Source organism: Phlebotomus papatasi, chromosome 3, assembly GCF_024763615.1.
Source record: "Phlebotomus papatasi isolate M1 chromosome 3, Ppap_2.1, whole genome shotgun sequence".
In the NCBI taxonomy this organism is placed as follows: domain Eukaryota; kingdom Metazoa; phylum Arthropoda; class Insecta; order Diptera; family Psychodidae; genus Phlebotomus; species Phlebotomus papatasi.
In genome coordinates, this window is record NC_077224.1 from 1,109,464 (window position 1) to 1,126,096 (window position 16,633).

The following is a 16,633-nucleotide window of genomic DNA, read 5'->3' on the forward strand; positions in this document are numbered from 1 at the left end:
TTATGCATTGTAAAGAAATATGCTTTTATACCCATTTCGAGAATATACGGTATAAATACGGAATATATTTAACGTATTTCATGTTACAATTTATTCTTTCCTTTCAAAAAAATACAATACAAATGCGCACATTTCATATAAGAGATTATTTTTCTTCTACGAAAATAGTTTTTTTGTTCTAGAACTCCATGGTTTAGAATTTTGGTCCCGGAACAAAAGTTGTTACCTATACCAGAGGAGTGCAAGAACCGTTGAAACCGAATAAACGTCAAATGAAACACGTACGTCAATGGTCAAAACGCTACTTGAGCAAACTTATTTTGACGTTAATTCGGTTTCAACGGTTTTTTGCACACCTCTGACCTATACCAAGGCCTATTCAATGATATAGCTCTTATTGGTGGTCGAACCATAGATCACTTTTGCCTATTGCCCTTTAACACTATAATAGTGGTGTGAAAGATTACACACTATAATAGTGTTAATTTTTTTTACTGTGTAACATATAGGCACCTGCCCATTGTGCTAAACTCTCTTTCTCTTCTTATATTCTCCTTGGGTTCCAGAGACTACAAGTTTGATGTTGTGGCGCCAGATACGAGTGGATGGAATGTTATTACATCATCGGAAGTGACAAATGACGGAAAAACTCATACAACCCAATCACTAGCAACAACAGCCGGTGTACAAGACATTTCTGGTGGGAAGACATCGTATTCTGGTCGCAATGAGCAATTATCATCGGTAACCCATGAAGGTGATGACAGCAATTACACCACAACAGCCGGACAATCCTCCAATACCATCCTCCAGGAGACATCTGTGACAGGGGATGAGAATACTGGACGAACTGAGAGTAAATCAACATCAGTCACCTCATCATCTCGTGTTATCTCATCCCATCACACATCATCTGGCGATCAGGCAATTCGTGATCACAGAAATGTTGCCGACGAATTCGATGAATTGCTCCAATCAACGCGAAATACATCATCCAAACAATCGAACCACTCATCAACCACTCAGCTCACAACATCCAATGAGCAACAGAGTGAACAATATACTGGGCAGCAAGAGCAGAAAATCTCCAAGACCACCAAGGAGACAATGAGTGCTGAAGCCCATCAGAGGGAAGTTGAACGTCTTGCCGCCCTGCCGGGTGAGATAATATCACGAAAAATTGACTATCCCGATGCCAATACCAAGATGATCACTGAAACAAAAGCCCTGGATGATGGTACAATTGTCACAACTACTAAATACGAAACACGATCAGCATCTTCAAAAGTCTGGAGTTCCGCATCAAATAGACAAGAATCCACTTCATCGCGCAGCATCACGGAGGAACGTGCTCAAAAACAGAGAATTGAGTGTATCCGTGATGACAATGCTGAGATTGATCGTGAAGTGGAGAAAAAGCACCAAGAAACCAAGGCAAAATCGTCTGAGATCACAGAGAAGTTGCATGAGATATCGCAGCGCGACCATGAAACCAATCAACAGCAAATATTCAAATCAGACACAACGGTCAGAGATGATTATGCACCCAGTGAGGCATCTCAATTCTCACCTCAATCCAACAAGACCTTCGAGATGTTCAATGAGGACTTTACGGAGAGGCATGAGGACATCACACAGCAGACATCTGAGAGTGTTGTGATCAAAAAACAAGATCACATGAGCAAGAGAGTTAGTGTGGAAGTTGATGCTGCTCATGAAGCTTTTGCACGCTCACTCAGATCAATTTCCCCAGATCGTGGTAGCCCTGCAAAATCATCAAATTTCCGCACAAGTTCCACATCCATTCGGAGCACCGACAGAGCCCAATCCCGACGAAGTCCATCCCGTGACAGTGATATTAGTCGCATTAGCTCAAACACTGTGACAAAGAGCAAGAGTGATCTCACAACTCATGATTATCAGAGGTCAACCATCAGCTCTGAAAGACGTCAGGCACGAGGATCAACACCCAAACGACCATCTCCTGTGTCAGAGACAACAGAAACCGAACCAGTTGATCGTGTTCCGGTGAAAGAGACCTCTCCAGTGAGAAGACCAACTCAAGCCAAGATCAAAGAGACAAAATCACCAGAAAAACCTTCTAGGACTCCAGAAAGGATGCCAACAAAAGATTTTGAAACAGACTCAGCCCGATCAACTTCCCCCACAAGTACAGTCAGTGATCTTGTGTACCATCAGGGAAGAAAGATCATCACAGATTTGGACACCGAAGAGATCACTGAAACCTTCAGAACTGAGAGAGCTAATGAAGTGAAGAAGACAACACAGGAATTCATTAACAATGAATCAACAATTAAAATTGAAGAAGGATATGGAGATGAAAATGTCCAGGAGAAAATCCCCAAAACCCCTACAGCACAGCCAAGAAAGAATTCCATCAAGAAGACAAATGAGGAAGTCACTGAAACTGTTGATTCTGTCGAAGAGACATCTGAAGAAATTGTGAAGAGACACAAATTGTCCAGAAGTGAAACTTATGAAGAACGATGCCGAAAAATCCTGGGAATGTCTGAGACATCAGAAATTCAGGATAGAGATGAAGAAAATCTGACCAATATTTCAACCACTGTAGAGACGCAAGAGAAAACAACATCCCAGTCAAAGGATACTGTAGATTTCCTGGCCAATGAGATCAATGTGGAGACAGCAAATAAATCCAGGACTAAAACTTCCAATGAAACTCCTAGGAAAATTTCTTCTCCATCCAAGAAGACACCAACAAGTAGTCCTGAAAGGAAGCCATCCTTCAAAGCTTCTGAAGTTGGAAATGTTCCTCGGGAGTCCAAACCTCAGGATAAGAGCCCAGAAAGGAAACCATCCTTCAAAGCGAACGATACTGGAAACATTCCTCGGGATTCCAAATCTCAGGATAAAAGCCCAGAAAGGAAGCCATCCTTCAAAGGTTCTGAAGTTGGAAATGTTCCTCGGGAGTCCAAACCTCAGGATAAGAGCTCAGAAAGGAAACCATCATCCAAAGTGACAGATACTGGAAACATTCCTCAGGATTCCAAACCTCAGGACAAAAGCCCAGAAAGGAAGCCATCTTTCAAGATTACAGAAACTGTAGAAGTGAAGACGAGTTTGACTAAAGACAAGGAAATTCTTAAAGAATCTAAGCTTCAGGATAAGAGTCCTGAAAGAAAACCATCTTCCAAAGCAACAGAACCTGGAAATATTCCCAGAGATTCCAAGCCTCAAGACAAAAGCCCAGAAAGGAAGCCATCTTTCAAAGGAACAGACTCCAAAAATTCCCCAAAGGATTCAAAGCCTCAGGACAAGAGTCCAGAAAGGAAACCATCCTACAAAATGACAGAAACTGTGGAAGTAAAGACAAGTTTGATGAAAGACAAAGATGTCCCTAAAGATTCCAAGCCTCAGGACAAAAGTCCAGAAAGAAAGCCATCAGTTGGAGATCGTGGCAGTAAGAAAGCACCGGTAAAATCTGAACCAGTGCGTAAATCGAGTAAGAATGAGATTAAGAGGGAATCAATGACAGAAATCTCAACTCAATCCTCCAGAACTGTGATTAAGAAGGAATTGAAAGAGGATGAGAAGGAAATAAAGTCTTCTACAACAATTATCACAAGCAAAGATGCTCCGGAGAGGAAGACATTGGGTGAGAGAAAGAAGTCTACTGGGTTGGAAAAGAGTCCGGACCGAAAGCACGTATCAACAGCTAAGATAACAATTTCTCCGGTGGCTTCCAAGACAAAGGCCAAAGATGAGAAATCTTCAACAAAGAAACCCAAGAAAATCACTCACAGTGACTACTCATCCGAGGCTGAGGATTCAGAGAAAGAACTTCCTGTTCCCGACCGAGCAGTAACCAAGATAACAGAAAAGACAACAACAACTTCATCCAGACGCATCAATAAACTCCCTGTTGTGGAACGCAAGGAATCAGCTCCGGTGTACAGCAGTCGCCAGGAGAAGGAATCTGTCCATAAGATGGCAAGATCAACAAGTGAAAATACTTTTAGATCATCTGCACGAAAGCGCTCAAAGCCTGATATTCCGGAAATTACAGCACGAAAGTCACCAGAAAAGACAACAAAGCCTGACTCCAAACGACCAACAAAATGTATTACGACGAAAACGATCAATCTCACAGCAACCAATCATACCGAAACGACAAAAACGAGTGAAGATGTTGATGTTATTGTTGATATTCAGCAAGCAAAATCATCCCGAGAACCTACACCCAATCGCATCATTCCTGTTCCTGTATCTCCAGAAGAAGATACAGGAAAACCACGGTATCCGGATGCTGTTCATGAACCTGATGACGAAAGACGTCAGCCTAAAATCAAAAACATTCCAATTTACGAGGAAGAAACCAGTGACTACATTGGATGCAGTATTACCGAAGTGCCTGAAGATGACACTATGCTATCAGTAACTGAGAAAGTTAGTCTCTTTACAAGTCTCAAGGAGACTTCCAACTATGAGAAAACCAAGGAATTTGTAAAGGAATCCTCCGTAGATGTCGATGAAGAGCTCAAGAATGATGAATGCCTCCTAAGTGTATCTGATAAGGTCAATAAATTCATCTCAACAGCTGAAGAAGTGAAGAAGATCAAGACATCTACCCCCTTCTCACCAGATCGCGATCGAGATGATTCTGTTCTCGTTGATGAGGATTGTCTCCTCAGTGTCACAGACAAGGTGACAAAGTTCATTTCAACAGCCGAAGATGTGAAGAAACCCAAAGTTTCTGCTCCCTTCAAACCACAATCTCGCCCAGAAAATGGGGATGTAATCACTGATGAAAGTCAACTCAGTGTCACTGAGAAAGTCACAAAGTTCAAGACAAGAGCTGAAAAACTTGCCGAATCCACTCCTCAGAGATCCCCTGAACTTGTTGCAAAAATTGACAAGCAGGTATCCCGGTCAAAGGCACCGGCATTTGATAAGCTGTCCGAGGAGGAATTTGGTGATCTTGAGGAAGACAGGGTATCTAGTCAAACTAGGAGGAGCAGTGTCAAAGATCGCTATACTCCTAAGGAAAAACCCACAGTTACAAGTACTTCCCCAATCCTCAGAAGCACAGAGATTGTGAAGAAGGCAAAGGCTGTTTTTGAGCAGAACAAGTCACCAGCTTCCAAGTCTAGAGACATCCTTTCGCGTCCTTCCGTCTTCGAGGGAAAGAAGTCCACAAAGCTCTCAGATATTGGAGTAAAGGGGAAGAAAACCGAAGTTGAATCTACCCCAGAAACAACACCAAAATCCGAAGGATTCTTCCTCACAGAACCCCACAATCGAGACACCCCTCGAGAACTCGATAGGGCCTTCCAGAACTCTATTGAAAAGTCCCCAAGTGATTCTATTCCATCCTACCTGAAGGATGCTGTGGCTTCCAGAAAACACATATTCGAGAAGAAAATCTCGTCATCTCGTCTGGAAACAGAGAAAATCCGAAGGAAATCCCAAGAAAATGTTGAGCGGAAAATCTCAAAGGTCACAGATGACATTGAACCTGTCGTTGAGGAGCTTTGTGTGAAAAAAGTCGCTTATCAAACCCATCCTTCTGAACCACAAGAAATCACACCCAAAGATTCTGTTGGTGCTAAGAGGAGTCTCTTTGAGAAGAAAGACTCTGTTCCATCGTACATGAGTCATACAGTGAGTTCCCTTGAACACATGAACAACATCCGAAAGGATTCAATTGACATTAACAAAAGTAACTTGAGGAAGGCTTCAATGGAAAAGAAAGAGGAAGAAGAATTTGATGGAAATCCCAGAAGTACTGTAAAATTCGGTGTGGCCCTCAAGAGAACCGATTCAGAGACTTCTCAATCACGACGAAAGTCCAGTTGCCCGGAAATTCCTCATATTGAAGAAATATTTGAACTAGAACTCTTGGAAAGAATGGTAAGAATTTTTCTCAGTAGGGTAAATTAAGCTAATTCAAAACCTACTCCAAATGGAGATTTTTCGCTACTCCAAAAGGAAACATCACTGTTTTCATGATAAATACAGTACTAAATTATTATATCTATATATTTTCTATACCACAGTTTCATTATTTAGTTAATTTTGCTCCAAATAAAGCGAAAATCCAGTCATATTCACAAATTTTAATTTGTTAATTTCTCAGAAAAATTAAAAGTGTACCTTTTCACCATTGAATTTTTCATCGATCGACCATGTTTTCCAATGAAAAACACAATAAGTTGACTGTTGTTTGTTTTGTTTGACATTTATATCGTACTTCTGTCTAATTTTAGTTAAATTAAGTGCTAATCTTTATTGTTAACGGTACGTGAAGTTTTCAAATGAAATAATTACCTATTTCGTGAACAAAAAGGTTTTTTTTTGAAGTGTCTGCAAATGCTTCAATAGGAAACCCTGGAAATATGATTTTTTTTTTAGAGATTTTCTTATTGTTTTAGATGGGAAAGGAGAAAAGACCAGGAATAAAAACAAATCCTGCACTCAAGAGCAACTCAACAAGGTTTTGGAAGCCTTTCGTCGCGGTTTCAGTTACACAGTTTGTTTCCATTTAGAAACTTTCCCTTGTCTCCATTTGGATTAATTTGTTTCCAATTGAAGCATTTTACACTTGCGTATTTTTCTTGTATTTAAGAAGTTTTCAAATTATATCTAAAGAATTTTCACTAAACAGTAACATTCTAGAAGAGTCAAGGACCAAATTTATGTAACTCTCTTCAGAAAAAATATGAACTTAATGTATTGAATCTTCTGCCAAAGTTAAAGCATCTGGAAATGGTTTTGAATTAGGACATTTACCGTAATCTTTAGTTAAGACAACTAATCAAATCACCTTTTCTTTTACGTAGCTGGAGACTGTTGTTGGATATGAGCAAAGGAGAAGAATTCGTGCACAAATTCGCCTGGTTAAAAAGCAACTAGAGAGTCAATCGACTGAAACGACTTCCAATCGAAAAACTAGTCCTACGAGAAAACTCTCACCCCGGAAAATCAGTGGAAAGCCAGTAGAAGCTCCTGAACATGCCCAATTGAACGGACACAAGAGCGAAAGTGAAACCATTGAAATTTTGGAGAAACACATTTCTCGGAGTCCAAGTCCACCAAAATCTCTACCCAATCTTCGGCAGATGCGTCAGATGGCACCTGAACCCAAGGATGATAAACCCATCTGGGCCACCAAAAACATCCTCAAAAAGGCATCAGAAACCAATCGTACATACACAAGTCGAAGAGTTGTTAGTGATAGTAAGAGTCAACGAATTAAAACTGAAACAATAGCTGAGCCAAAATCCATCGATTCGGTAACATCAAGCTACGGAATTGGACCTACAGATGACAATGGACAGCCCCTGTTTGGTCTGAGAGCACTGAAGAAGAAGACTCCATCGTCGAATGATTCCACGACAAAAGGTATTTAAAAATTAGTGATAAAAGTCCAGATAAGCTTATGGTAACTCAGATTCTTTATAGGCAATCTCTACAGAAGGCCAAAAGCAGAAATTTCATTGAACTCGGTTAATAAACGTTAGAGTCTGGTCAATTTAAGTATAGGGGTCAATTCAGAGATTCAGCTGATTACTGATTATACATTTATAAATCTGAATTCCAATTCAGACATTCCAGCTGATTTCTGATTACTGATTTAGCTGATTAAAAAAGGGAAAAAAATAAATGATCAGTAAAAAGTCAAAAGTGATCAGCAAAAAATTAAATTTGATCAGCAAATAATTCGAAATAATCAGTAAAAATTTTCAATTTTGTCAATAAAAAGTAAAATTTTATCAGTAAAAAGTTAAATTTGGTCTGTAAAAAGTTAAATTTGGTCAGTAAAATCTTCGAATTGATCAGTAGATATATTCGAGTTGATCAGTAAAAAATTAAAAAGTAATCAGTAAAAAATAAAAATGGTCAGTAAAAAGAAAATATTGTCAGTAAAAAATGAAAAATTAACAGTAAAAATATTCCAGTTGATCAGCAAAAAATTAAAAATGAGCAGCAAAAAAATTAAAAATGCAGTAAAAAATTAAAAATGAGCAGCAAAAAAATTAAAAATGCAGTAAAAAATTAAAAATGAGCAGCAAAAAAAAATAAAAATGCAGTAAAAAATTAAAAATGAGCAGTAAAAAATAAAAAGTGGTCAGCAAAAAATTAAAAATGATCAGTAGAAATATTTGTATTGATCAGTGAAAAATTAAAAAGTTTTTATTTTCTACGGCTCACTTTTAATTTTTTGCTCACCATTTTTTTATTTTTTATTGCTCTTTTTTTAATTTTTTGCTGACCAATTTTTATTTATCACTGATCACTTTGTATTTTTTACTGACCAGTTTTTTTTATTTTTTACTGCTCATTTTTAATTCTTTGCTGACCACTTTTTATTTTTGATTGACCAATTTTTATTTTTTTACTGCTGATTTTTAATTTTTTGCTGATCACTTTTTTATTTCTCACTGATCAACACGAATATTCCTACTGTTCATTTTTAATCTTTTGCTGACCGCTTTTTATTTTTTTTCTCCTCATTTTTAATTTTTTACTGCTGTTTTAAAATTTTTTACTGATAATTTTTAATTTTTTACTGACCAAATTGAATATTTTTACTGCTCATTTTTAATTTGTTGCTGACCACTTCTTATTTTTTACTGATCACTTTTATTTTATACTGATCATCTTTTACTTTTTACTGATCATGTTTTATTTTTTACTGACCACTTTTTATTTTTTACTGATCGTGTTTCATTTTTTGCTGACTACTTTTCGTTTTTAACTGACTGCTTTTAATAAAGTACTGCTCCTTTTTAATTTTTTACTGCCCTTTTTTAACTTTTTACTGCCCCTTTTTTATTTTTTATTGACCATTTTTTTTACTTTTCGAATTTTTTACTGCCCTTTTTTAACTTTTTACTGCTCGTTTATTCAATGCCATTAAAAAAAGTCTACAAAAAGCTCCTAGGCTGTTTTCGTATTCAGACACATCTGTCTAATCAGCAAAATACTGATTAGCCGCTGATTTATTCTCGACCACCTCTCGCGGTGGCCGATAAACTGATTTAAGTTAATCTGACATTTATGAAAATGTATTAATAGTGAACCGTATCATATTTTTCATGTGATTTCCTTTAAAAAAAAATATCTAAAGTGCTTGTATTTTTTATTATCTTTACTTTTCTGTCGTTTTTTTTATTCTTTAAACAATATTTTGTGGCAATCTGCAAAGGACCACCGAAAAAAAAGTGTTAAATTTATGAGGAAAAAAAGTTAATCGCACCCCCGTTTTATTATCAGTGTACGGAGGGAACACTGAAAGAAATCCGAAAAAGTTAAAATAACATTCCGGAAATGTTAATTTTACCCTGCAGTATTGATCCGAAATCGGTGTAAATATTACCCTTTTTAGGTGTATTGGGGGTAAAAGTTACCCTTTTTCATGTTAATTTTACCCTTAAAAAGGTGTAAAATTAACATTAAAAAATGTTGATATATTTTTACATCTAAAAAGTGTTAAACTTATGAGGAAAAAAAGTTAATCGCACCCTCTTTTTTTTCTCAGTGAATGGATCAGATGTGACCATGTAATTTCGCCAACTCGATATTTAACTTTTGCCAAAAATCGCTTGTCGATATTTCTTTTCGTTCTCCGGCCAGAAGCTTTTGGTATGAACTGAAATTATAAAAAATCTCAGCTAGGATGCAGAACTGTTTAACCTTTGACCTTGAAACTCGTTGGAAGGAATGACCCAACACTGAGAAAAATCCGAAAAAGTTAAAATAGCATTCCCGAAATGTTAATTTTACCCTGCATTATTGATCCGAAATCGGTGTAATTATTACACTTTTAGGTGTATTAGGGGTTAAAGTTACCCTTTTTCATGTTAATTTTACACTTAGAAAGGTGTAAAATTAACATAAAAAAATATTGATACATTTTTACACCTGAAAAATGTTAAAATTATGAGGAAAAAAAGTTAATCGTACCCCCATTTTGTTCTCTCAGTGAACGTAATTTTCAACTCACTTTCATTCAAATCTAAAATTCCTTTGTCTTTTTTCAGTATCCGGAAGCATTATCAAAGAGTCCTATCACTCTATCAATGGAACAGAACCTGTCGGTCATCGCAGTGTCACCCTCTATTCATCAGATCCTGCAGATTTTGAGCAAATTGGGGAAAAAGTGGACAGAAAGACACCCTCACAGATCCGCGATAAACTTCTCGAGAGTGAACAATCCCGGAAGATTCTGAGTGTGACAAAAACTCAAAAAATAGGAGAAACTCAGACAGAAACATCACCCAAAGTTGTCCGGCGAGGTTCCGTTAAGGAGCTCAGTGAGAAATTTATCCAGAAAGAAGCTGCCATCACGGACAAATCTACCACACAGAGTTACCCAAAAGCTGGTCTTATTCTCCGTACACAGACCAGCCGGGAAGATCGTCGTGACTCCGACAGTAAATCCGTAATAAAATCACCCGAGAAGCAGCAGGGGAAGGTTGTAGTAACCAAGTCACAAACAGTAACTGGTGATAATGGGGGATTTAAAACAACTATGACAACGACAACAAAGGAATCTCGATCATTTCTCAATAGTGCCAGCAGCAAAGTCACGGACGTTCAGGATGTCCTCGATCGAATGAGAAATGCCGACAATGGTCAGTTCATTGAAAACACCAAAGAAAAAAAACTTTCCAAACATCCAAAGAGCTCTAAAATCAACTTTTAAAATTTCAGTGGAAGAAGCCGAAGATACCGCTGATGATAGAGAAGCCAGAGCCCTCCTGAATAAATTTATAGGAGCTAGTGTCCTCATGGCTGGAATGGAATCAATGATGCCACAGCAAATGAATAAAATCGTTGGATCACCCGTGGGAAAGCAGCAGGTCAGATATTGACACATTTTACATGTTTTTTTTTGTAATCTAAATTTTGTCAGAAAAAAATAACTTGCCATTCCCAAGGGAAGGTTAGGGAGACTTATCGGAGAAAACTCTTGAGAGAAATCCCCTGTGAAGGATTTCCGTCTTCACATCAGCAAGAGTTAATAAACTCAATTGCTTTCCCATTAGACAAGATCACCATAATTTTCTCTCAAGGGGTTTGCCATTTTCCAATTGATGTACATAATTCTAATATTAATCGTAATTTCTTAAAAAGTCATAAACTTTAAAATATATTATATCTAAAAATAAGACATTGAAACATTCTGCAAAGTAGTCCAATGAAATAATTAAATATCTCTTAAAAGGAAGAGTGATTTATCTAAGACACTATTCTTGTTTTATTCATCCTTAAAACAGAATATCATTCGAAAAAGATTATACTTATAAAGTATAGTTTTGTTTGAAAGTTTGCTTGAAATCAAATTCGCGAATGTAATTAAATTGCAGTCTAACTAATTACAGTTTGCATATTATAAACCTTATTATGCTTTCCCGTATACAAGAGAGGAATGTGTCTTGGATTAAAATGGTGTATTGCATGAGATTATTATTTTCCATAGCAAAATTTCCAGTTTGTTAAATAAGAAAAAGAGTTAATATTTTAACTCTTTTAAGGACGATTGGTTCAACGGTTATCTATAAATAAGTTTTTTCTGAATATCTAAAGTTATTTTTCTCTAATGTTTACGTAATCGCAAAGTAGAAAGTTGCGGGAATCTAGGATATTTTTTGCAAATCTCCAACTCCTCAAACTATTTGCTCTATAGTTTATCATTTATCATTTATCAAAAATCATTTAAACTCAAAAGTGAGTATAATTTTTAAATTTTCAGATTGATAAATTGAATTTTATATTTTTTTCTATATAATATCCAATTTTTTAAAGCTATTGCGTAATAGCCTTTTGTGAAAAAAATCACAATACTAATACATAATATTTTTCATTAGAATGAAAATTATCATTCATTGGTTTTGTTAGAATAAAGATAGCCTTAAATTCTTGGGCTATTTTTGTCTCTATCGTCTATGTATGTTAAAAAAATCTATTGAATCCAATTAGTAATTTAACTGCATTGTAGGTTCAAGGCTTATCATAAGAGCTGTAGATAATGAAAATGTACGTTTTTTCTAACCAAAGTAATTAAAATTATATAATTCGAACCAAGGATATAAATTTAGAAAAACAAAAACACTTTAAATAAATATAGAAAGAAATTTAGGCTGTGGTAGCAATGAATAGATTTCAGATTTGAGATCCTTAAAAGATATTCTAATATAATATTATCACTTTTGTCAATTACAGTGACAAAAGGTTATTTTTTGAACAATATTATCGTGTCAGTGTCAATATTTGCAAGAGTAAATTCTGCTCAAATTTTATTCACCAATTTGATGATTCTGACCTCCTTTACCGTTATCAAAAGCTTATGATGTTTTTTTGCGATCACATTGATCCTTCTTCGGTTCCTTAAAACTTATTTGCCCTTTTCACAACGTAAATGCGTGAATCGTCACATAGAACAATTTCATTGCAACTTTTTTGTTCGTTCAAAATTCATATGAAATTGTTCTAAGTACAGCGTCGCAGCGATATAGAACAATTTCACAGAATAATTTAGTGAATTCATGCACATAGAACAATTTCATTTCATTTAATCATATTAGAAAAACAAATGGTTTTCGGGGAAAATTTTATGCATTTTCCGATAGTATTGGATTAATATAGTACCACTATGGCAATAACTCAAAATCGACCAAAATGTGAGTTAGAACACTTGCATTTTGAGGAGACGATATTTTTACACCAAAAAGGTGTTAAAATTATGAGGAAAAAAAGTTAATCGCAGCCCCGTTTTTTTCTCAATGATGGACTAATTTTTAAATAATCTAAATTTGAACTTTGAGATTTTTTCACTATTTTAGATGCGTGAGAAGAAAAGAAGACCATGAAGAAGTCCTATTCTCAAGAGTACTTCCTCTTTCAAATATAGATTCTCTCCACAATTGCCCAATTTTACCCTAAATACTGAATATCCGCACGGCTTTGGATTCAGTTTTTGAGATTCTAGAAGATTTTTATCAATTTCCAATCTTAAAAAAATATAAAACAATAATCTATGAATATTATTTTAAGATTTTGGGTAAATTGGGATTTAAAAAATTCGGAAGGGAAGATCTGGCTTGCAATGTACAGTGCCCGCTTTGTAATACGGATGATTGGGAGACAATGTGACAGATGTCCGCTTAGTAATCCGGATCAATTTTGTGAATTTGTTCAACGTCTCGCTAATATAATACAAGTTTTTTTTTGTAGAATTTGAATAAAAAATTTAAAAAGCATTAAAAAGACATAATTAGAGAATTCTATGCTATTATACAGTAGACTCTCTCAAATTCGAGCATATGGGGCCGAAATGTCAGCCGAATTAGACAGAAATTCGGGCGACAAACTTTTTGAAATGCAACAATTTTTTATTCATGTGCATATAGATATTGAGTTTACACACTCATATATAACGTAAATTGCATAAAAATCCCTCAATAATGCAAAATCACATCAAAACTAAGACAAAACATGCCAAATTTGAGCATATTTAATTCATTTGATAATCATAATCAAATTTGAAAAATGACAACAAACTTTTTTCAAATGTAACCGCTGCCCGAATTAAAAAGTAGCCCGATCTTAAAAGAGCCGAATTAGCGAGAATCTACTGTACTTCATTTATTAAACAAAAACATCACAGGATAATTCATCTTCATTGCTGAACACTCATGCATACATAACCTCAAAATTATTTCAAATGTAACCGTCGATAACTCGTCTGGATTAGAGAGCGGGCACTGTATAAATTAATTTGTACTGAACAATGAAACTGTACAAAAAGTCGTTTTAACAATGTCAAAATTTAATCCAGCGACTTTTATCTGTTCCGTATTTTGAATATAGTTGAAGTCAGGGGCATGACGTTTCTTGTGTTTCCCATATGTTTTTAGCGAGCCAAAAAAACTTTTGAGCTTATTAGCTATTTTCTGTCATTTTAGAATGATTTAGGAAATAATACAAATACAAAATAAAAGCCAATTTAAAATAGAATAGGCAACCGAAAACCCCAAATTGGCAACCTACGTAGTTTTGGAGATATCTCGTGAAATGTGTACGAAAACAGGAAAAAATTTACAATGAAACTGGTCGCGTTTTTCAGAGCTAATGTCACCCCCCTGGTTGAAGTATACCTGGAGTTTCTTTTTAGTCTTTTATCCTACAATTCGGTTTCTCAGAGCAAGAGTGGTCTATTTTAATAAGGAAATGCATAGACAATAGCCTTCTTTAGCGCTGAGTGTCTTAATTTAAATTTTACCATAAACGACAATATTTTTGTACATCAATCAGTGCAATGGGATACCCCTGAAAAATTCTCAATGTTCTCGATCATCATCCTCGTGGGAGAAGAAAGAGAATGTTGTCTTGGTTCTAGGTCAAGTAAAACACTCTCTCTAGAGATGATCGTAAATAAAATTTGCGCAGTTTTAGTATCCAAAAGGAGACAGAGGCACATTATATACAACGACCCCATGATTTATGACAATTTAATTGTCACAGAATTTTCCTCCTTTTTAGGTGTCAGAGCCACGAATATTCACTAATCCTCAAAGAAAATCCAAACACACCACATGGGATTTCTCATTTTCACAAATATAGGAAACAATGAACCAGAAAAACCACGTGTCTCGCAAATACACAAAGAGCACATTTTCTCTCTGCTCGCATTTTGTCCAAATCACACGATCAGGCAATTTTAAAGAGAATATTTTGTGGTTAAAATTGGTTAGAGAAATTTATGCTATTTTCTTTTTTTCATACAGGCACTTTTCCACAAATTCTCCTTCGTACAGACATTTCCAATCGAATGAAAACTATAAATACATTTTTTGGGGGGGAGGGAAGGGAGAGATTTTCGCAATGTTCCTTCATAAAATTTGCTTACACCATGGAGGAGGCTGTACAAGAGATCGAATATTGATAGAAAGAAAATAAATAATATATAGGAGTGCGAGTGAGATAAAAACACCCATGAAGCCCATTGACGTCGAGAAAGTTAATTATACTATACATACTGAAATATATTCTCAAATGGATTATTCCTTGGAAAAAGAACCACTAAGAAAAAAAAGCGTATTCTGGGAAAACAGCTGAAAAAATCTAGTTTGGTAATCATTGAATGTGATGATCGTGGATAAGAAAAGAAAAATTACAAAAAAAAAATCGAATACAAATAAATTCAAACATGATCTATTTTTCTCCACAAACACTCATACACAGATAAAGGTTAAAATAAAATATCGAGGGATTTTCTTTTGTGTATGAGAAAAAAAAGAAGTTTTTCTCAAGATATAAAGAAAGAAAATTGCAAATGACGATGGTTCTATCGAGTAAAAAACTCTCATCTACTGTACAGAAAATTTGATTCATTGCTCGAATTTTAAATATACTGACTGAATATAGTCTACCAATAGTTGAGATTTTTAGATTAAGAGTTAGGTTATTTTCTAGTTTTTGAAGCTGAAGAATACAAAAAATTATAGATCTTCATTATTTTGGTCTGACTAACATCAGACATTTTGAGTCAAATCGTTTCAGATATCAACCTGCTTCCAGAAGCGACCCCCCTCCTTACTAATAAGGCCTTTACTTTTTAAATGAGCCTTAAATAAACCTACTTAAATCTTTGAATTAAATAATTAAAAATAAAAATAATTATATTTTGAAATACATTATAAACCATTTTTCTTACAAATGATATCCCTTTAAACTAACATAATTAATCAAAATTTAGGCATTATGGCTCCGGCACACCTTTTCGATCAGGAAAATTTCATGAAATAGAAATTCGAAACCTTTTCTTTCTCACATGTTTTGCATATGACTATCTCATTCTTTCGCATACCAAATTCTCTTGAGCTAAATTGAATTTGGAGTGATGTTTAAGAGAAGAAGAAGAGTGCGAGAGAATGAGATAGACATATGCAAAACATGTGAGAAAGAAAAGGTTTCGATTTTCTACTTCATGAAATTTTCTTGATCTAAAAGGTGTGCCAGAGCCATTAAAGAGTGTTTTCAGATTGAATTTGATCTAAAGAAATTAAATAGCACTTGGGGTAAAAAGTTGCAAAATTCTATATTAAGTACGTTACACTCCAAACGTCCTGCCTGTATTTTTAGAACTTCCAAAACAACTTTTAGAAAATGATCTAAAAACGTAAATAAAATACATTTTCTTTTTAAATAGAAAATGAAAATGGTTTGAATTTGAAAAATTGCCTTTGGCAAAGTCTTTAAAAACAGTAAAGTTTCTTCAAATGCTTCTACAAGTACTGATTATAAATCTCTCAGGTCTTTTGCGAGCTCATTAAAAGAAATAAAGTACTGTAAAAACATATTATGGAACATTGTGCCACTTTTTGAAGTTTTTCTTGAATATTTTCCAAGTTAATTGAGATAACTGAATGTGATTTTTATCCAGCATAACTACACATCTCTGAATTGCAGCCTAATGGTGGTAAAAAATTTCTTGGATAAGGAGAAAAATTCTCTTGTAGGGGAAAGCGCGCTACCTTCAGACGATTTAAGCTTCGAACAATTCATTTTTTTAATGTAATAGGGTAAGGGCTCATAATTTGGTCCAGTCTGCTTATAAGCATCGATATTGCAAGTTTGAAGTGCG

General features: G+C 35.3%; 1 protein-coding gene across 2 annotated transcripts in view; it reads left to right on the top strand.

Annotated features, from left to right (window-relative positions):
• The window catches only part of LOC129806397 (uncharacterized), an 86,625-nt gene that overhangs the window by 40,737 nt on the left and 29,255 nt on the right, over positions 1-16,633 (top strand). For both annotated transcript variants that reach the window (XM_055854953.1, XM_055854954.1), the window contains exons 4-7: positions 567-5,892; positions 6,822-7,383; positions 10,026-10,619; positions 10,699-10,847. In XM_055854953.1, coding sequence (XP_055710928.1) covers positions 567-5,892; positions 6,822-7,383; positions 10,026-10,619; positions 10,699-10,847 — 6,631 coding nt within the window. The remainder of the gene's footprint in view (positions 1-566; positions 5,893-6,821; positions 7,384-10,025; positions 10,620-10,698; positions 10,848-16,633) is intronic.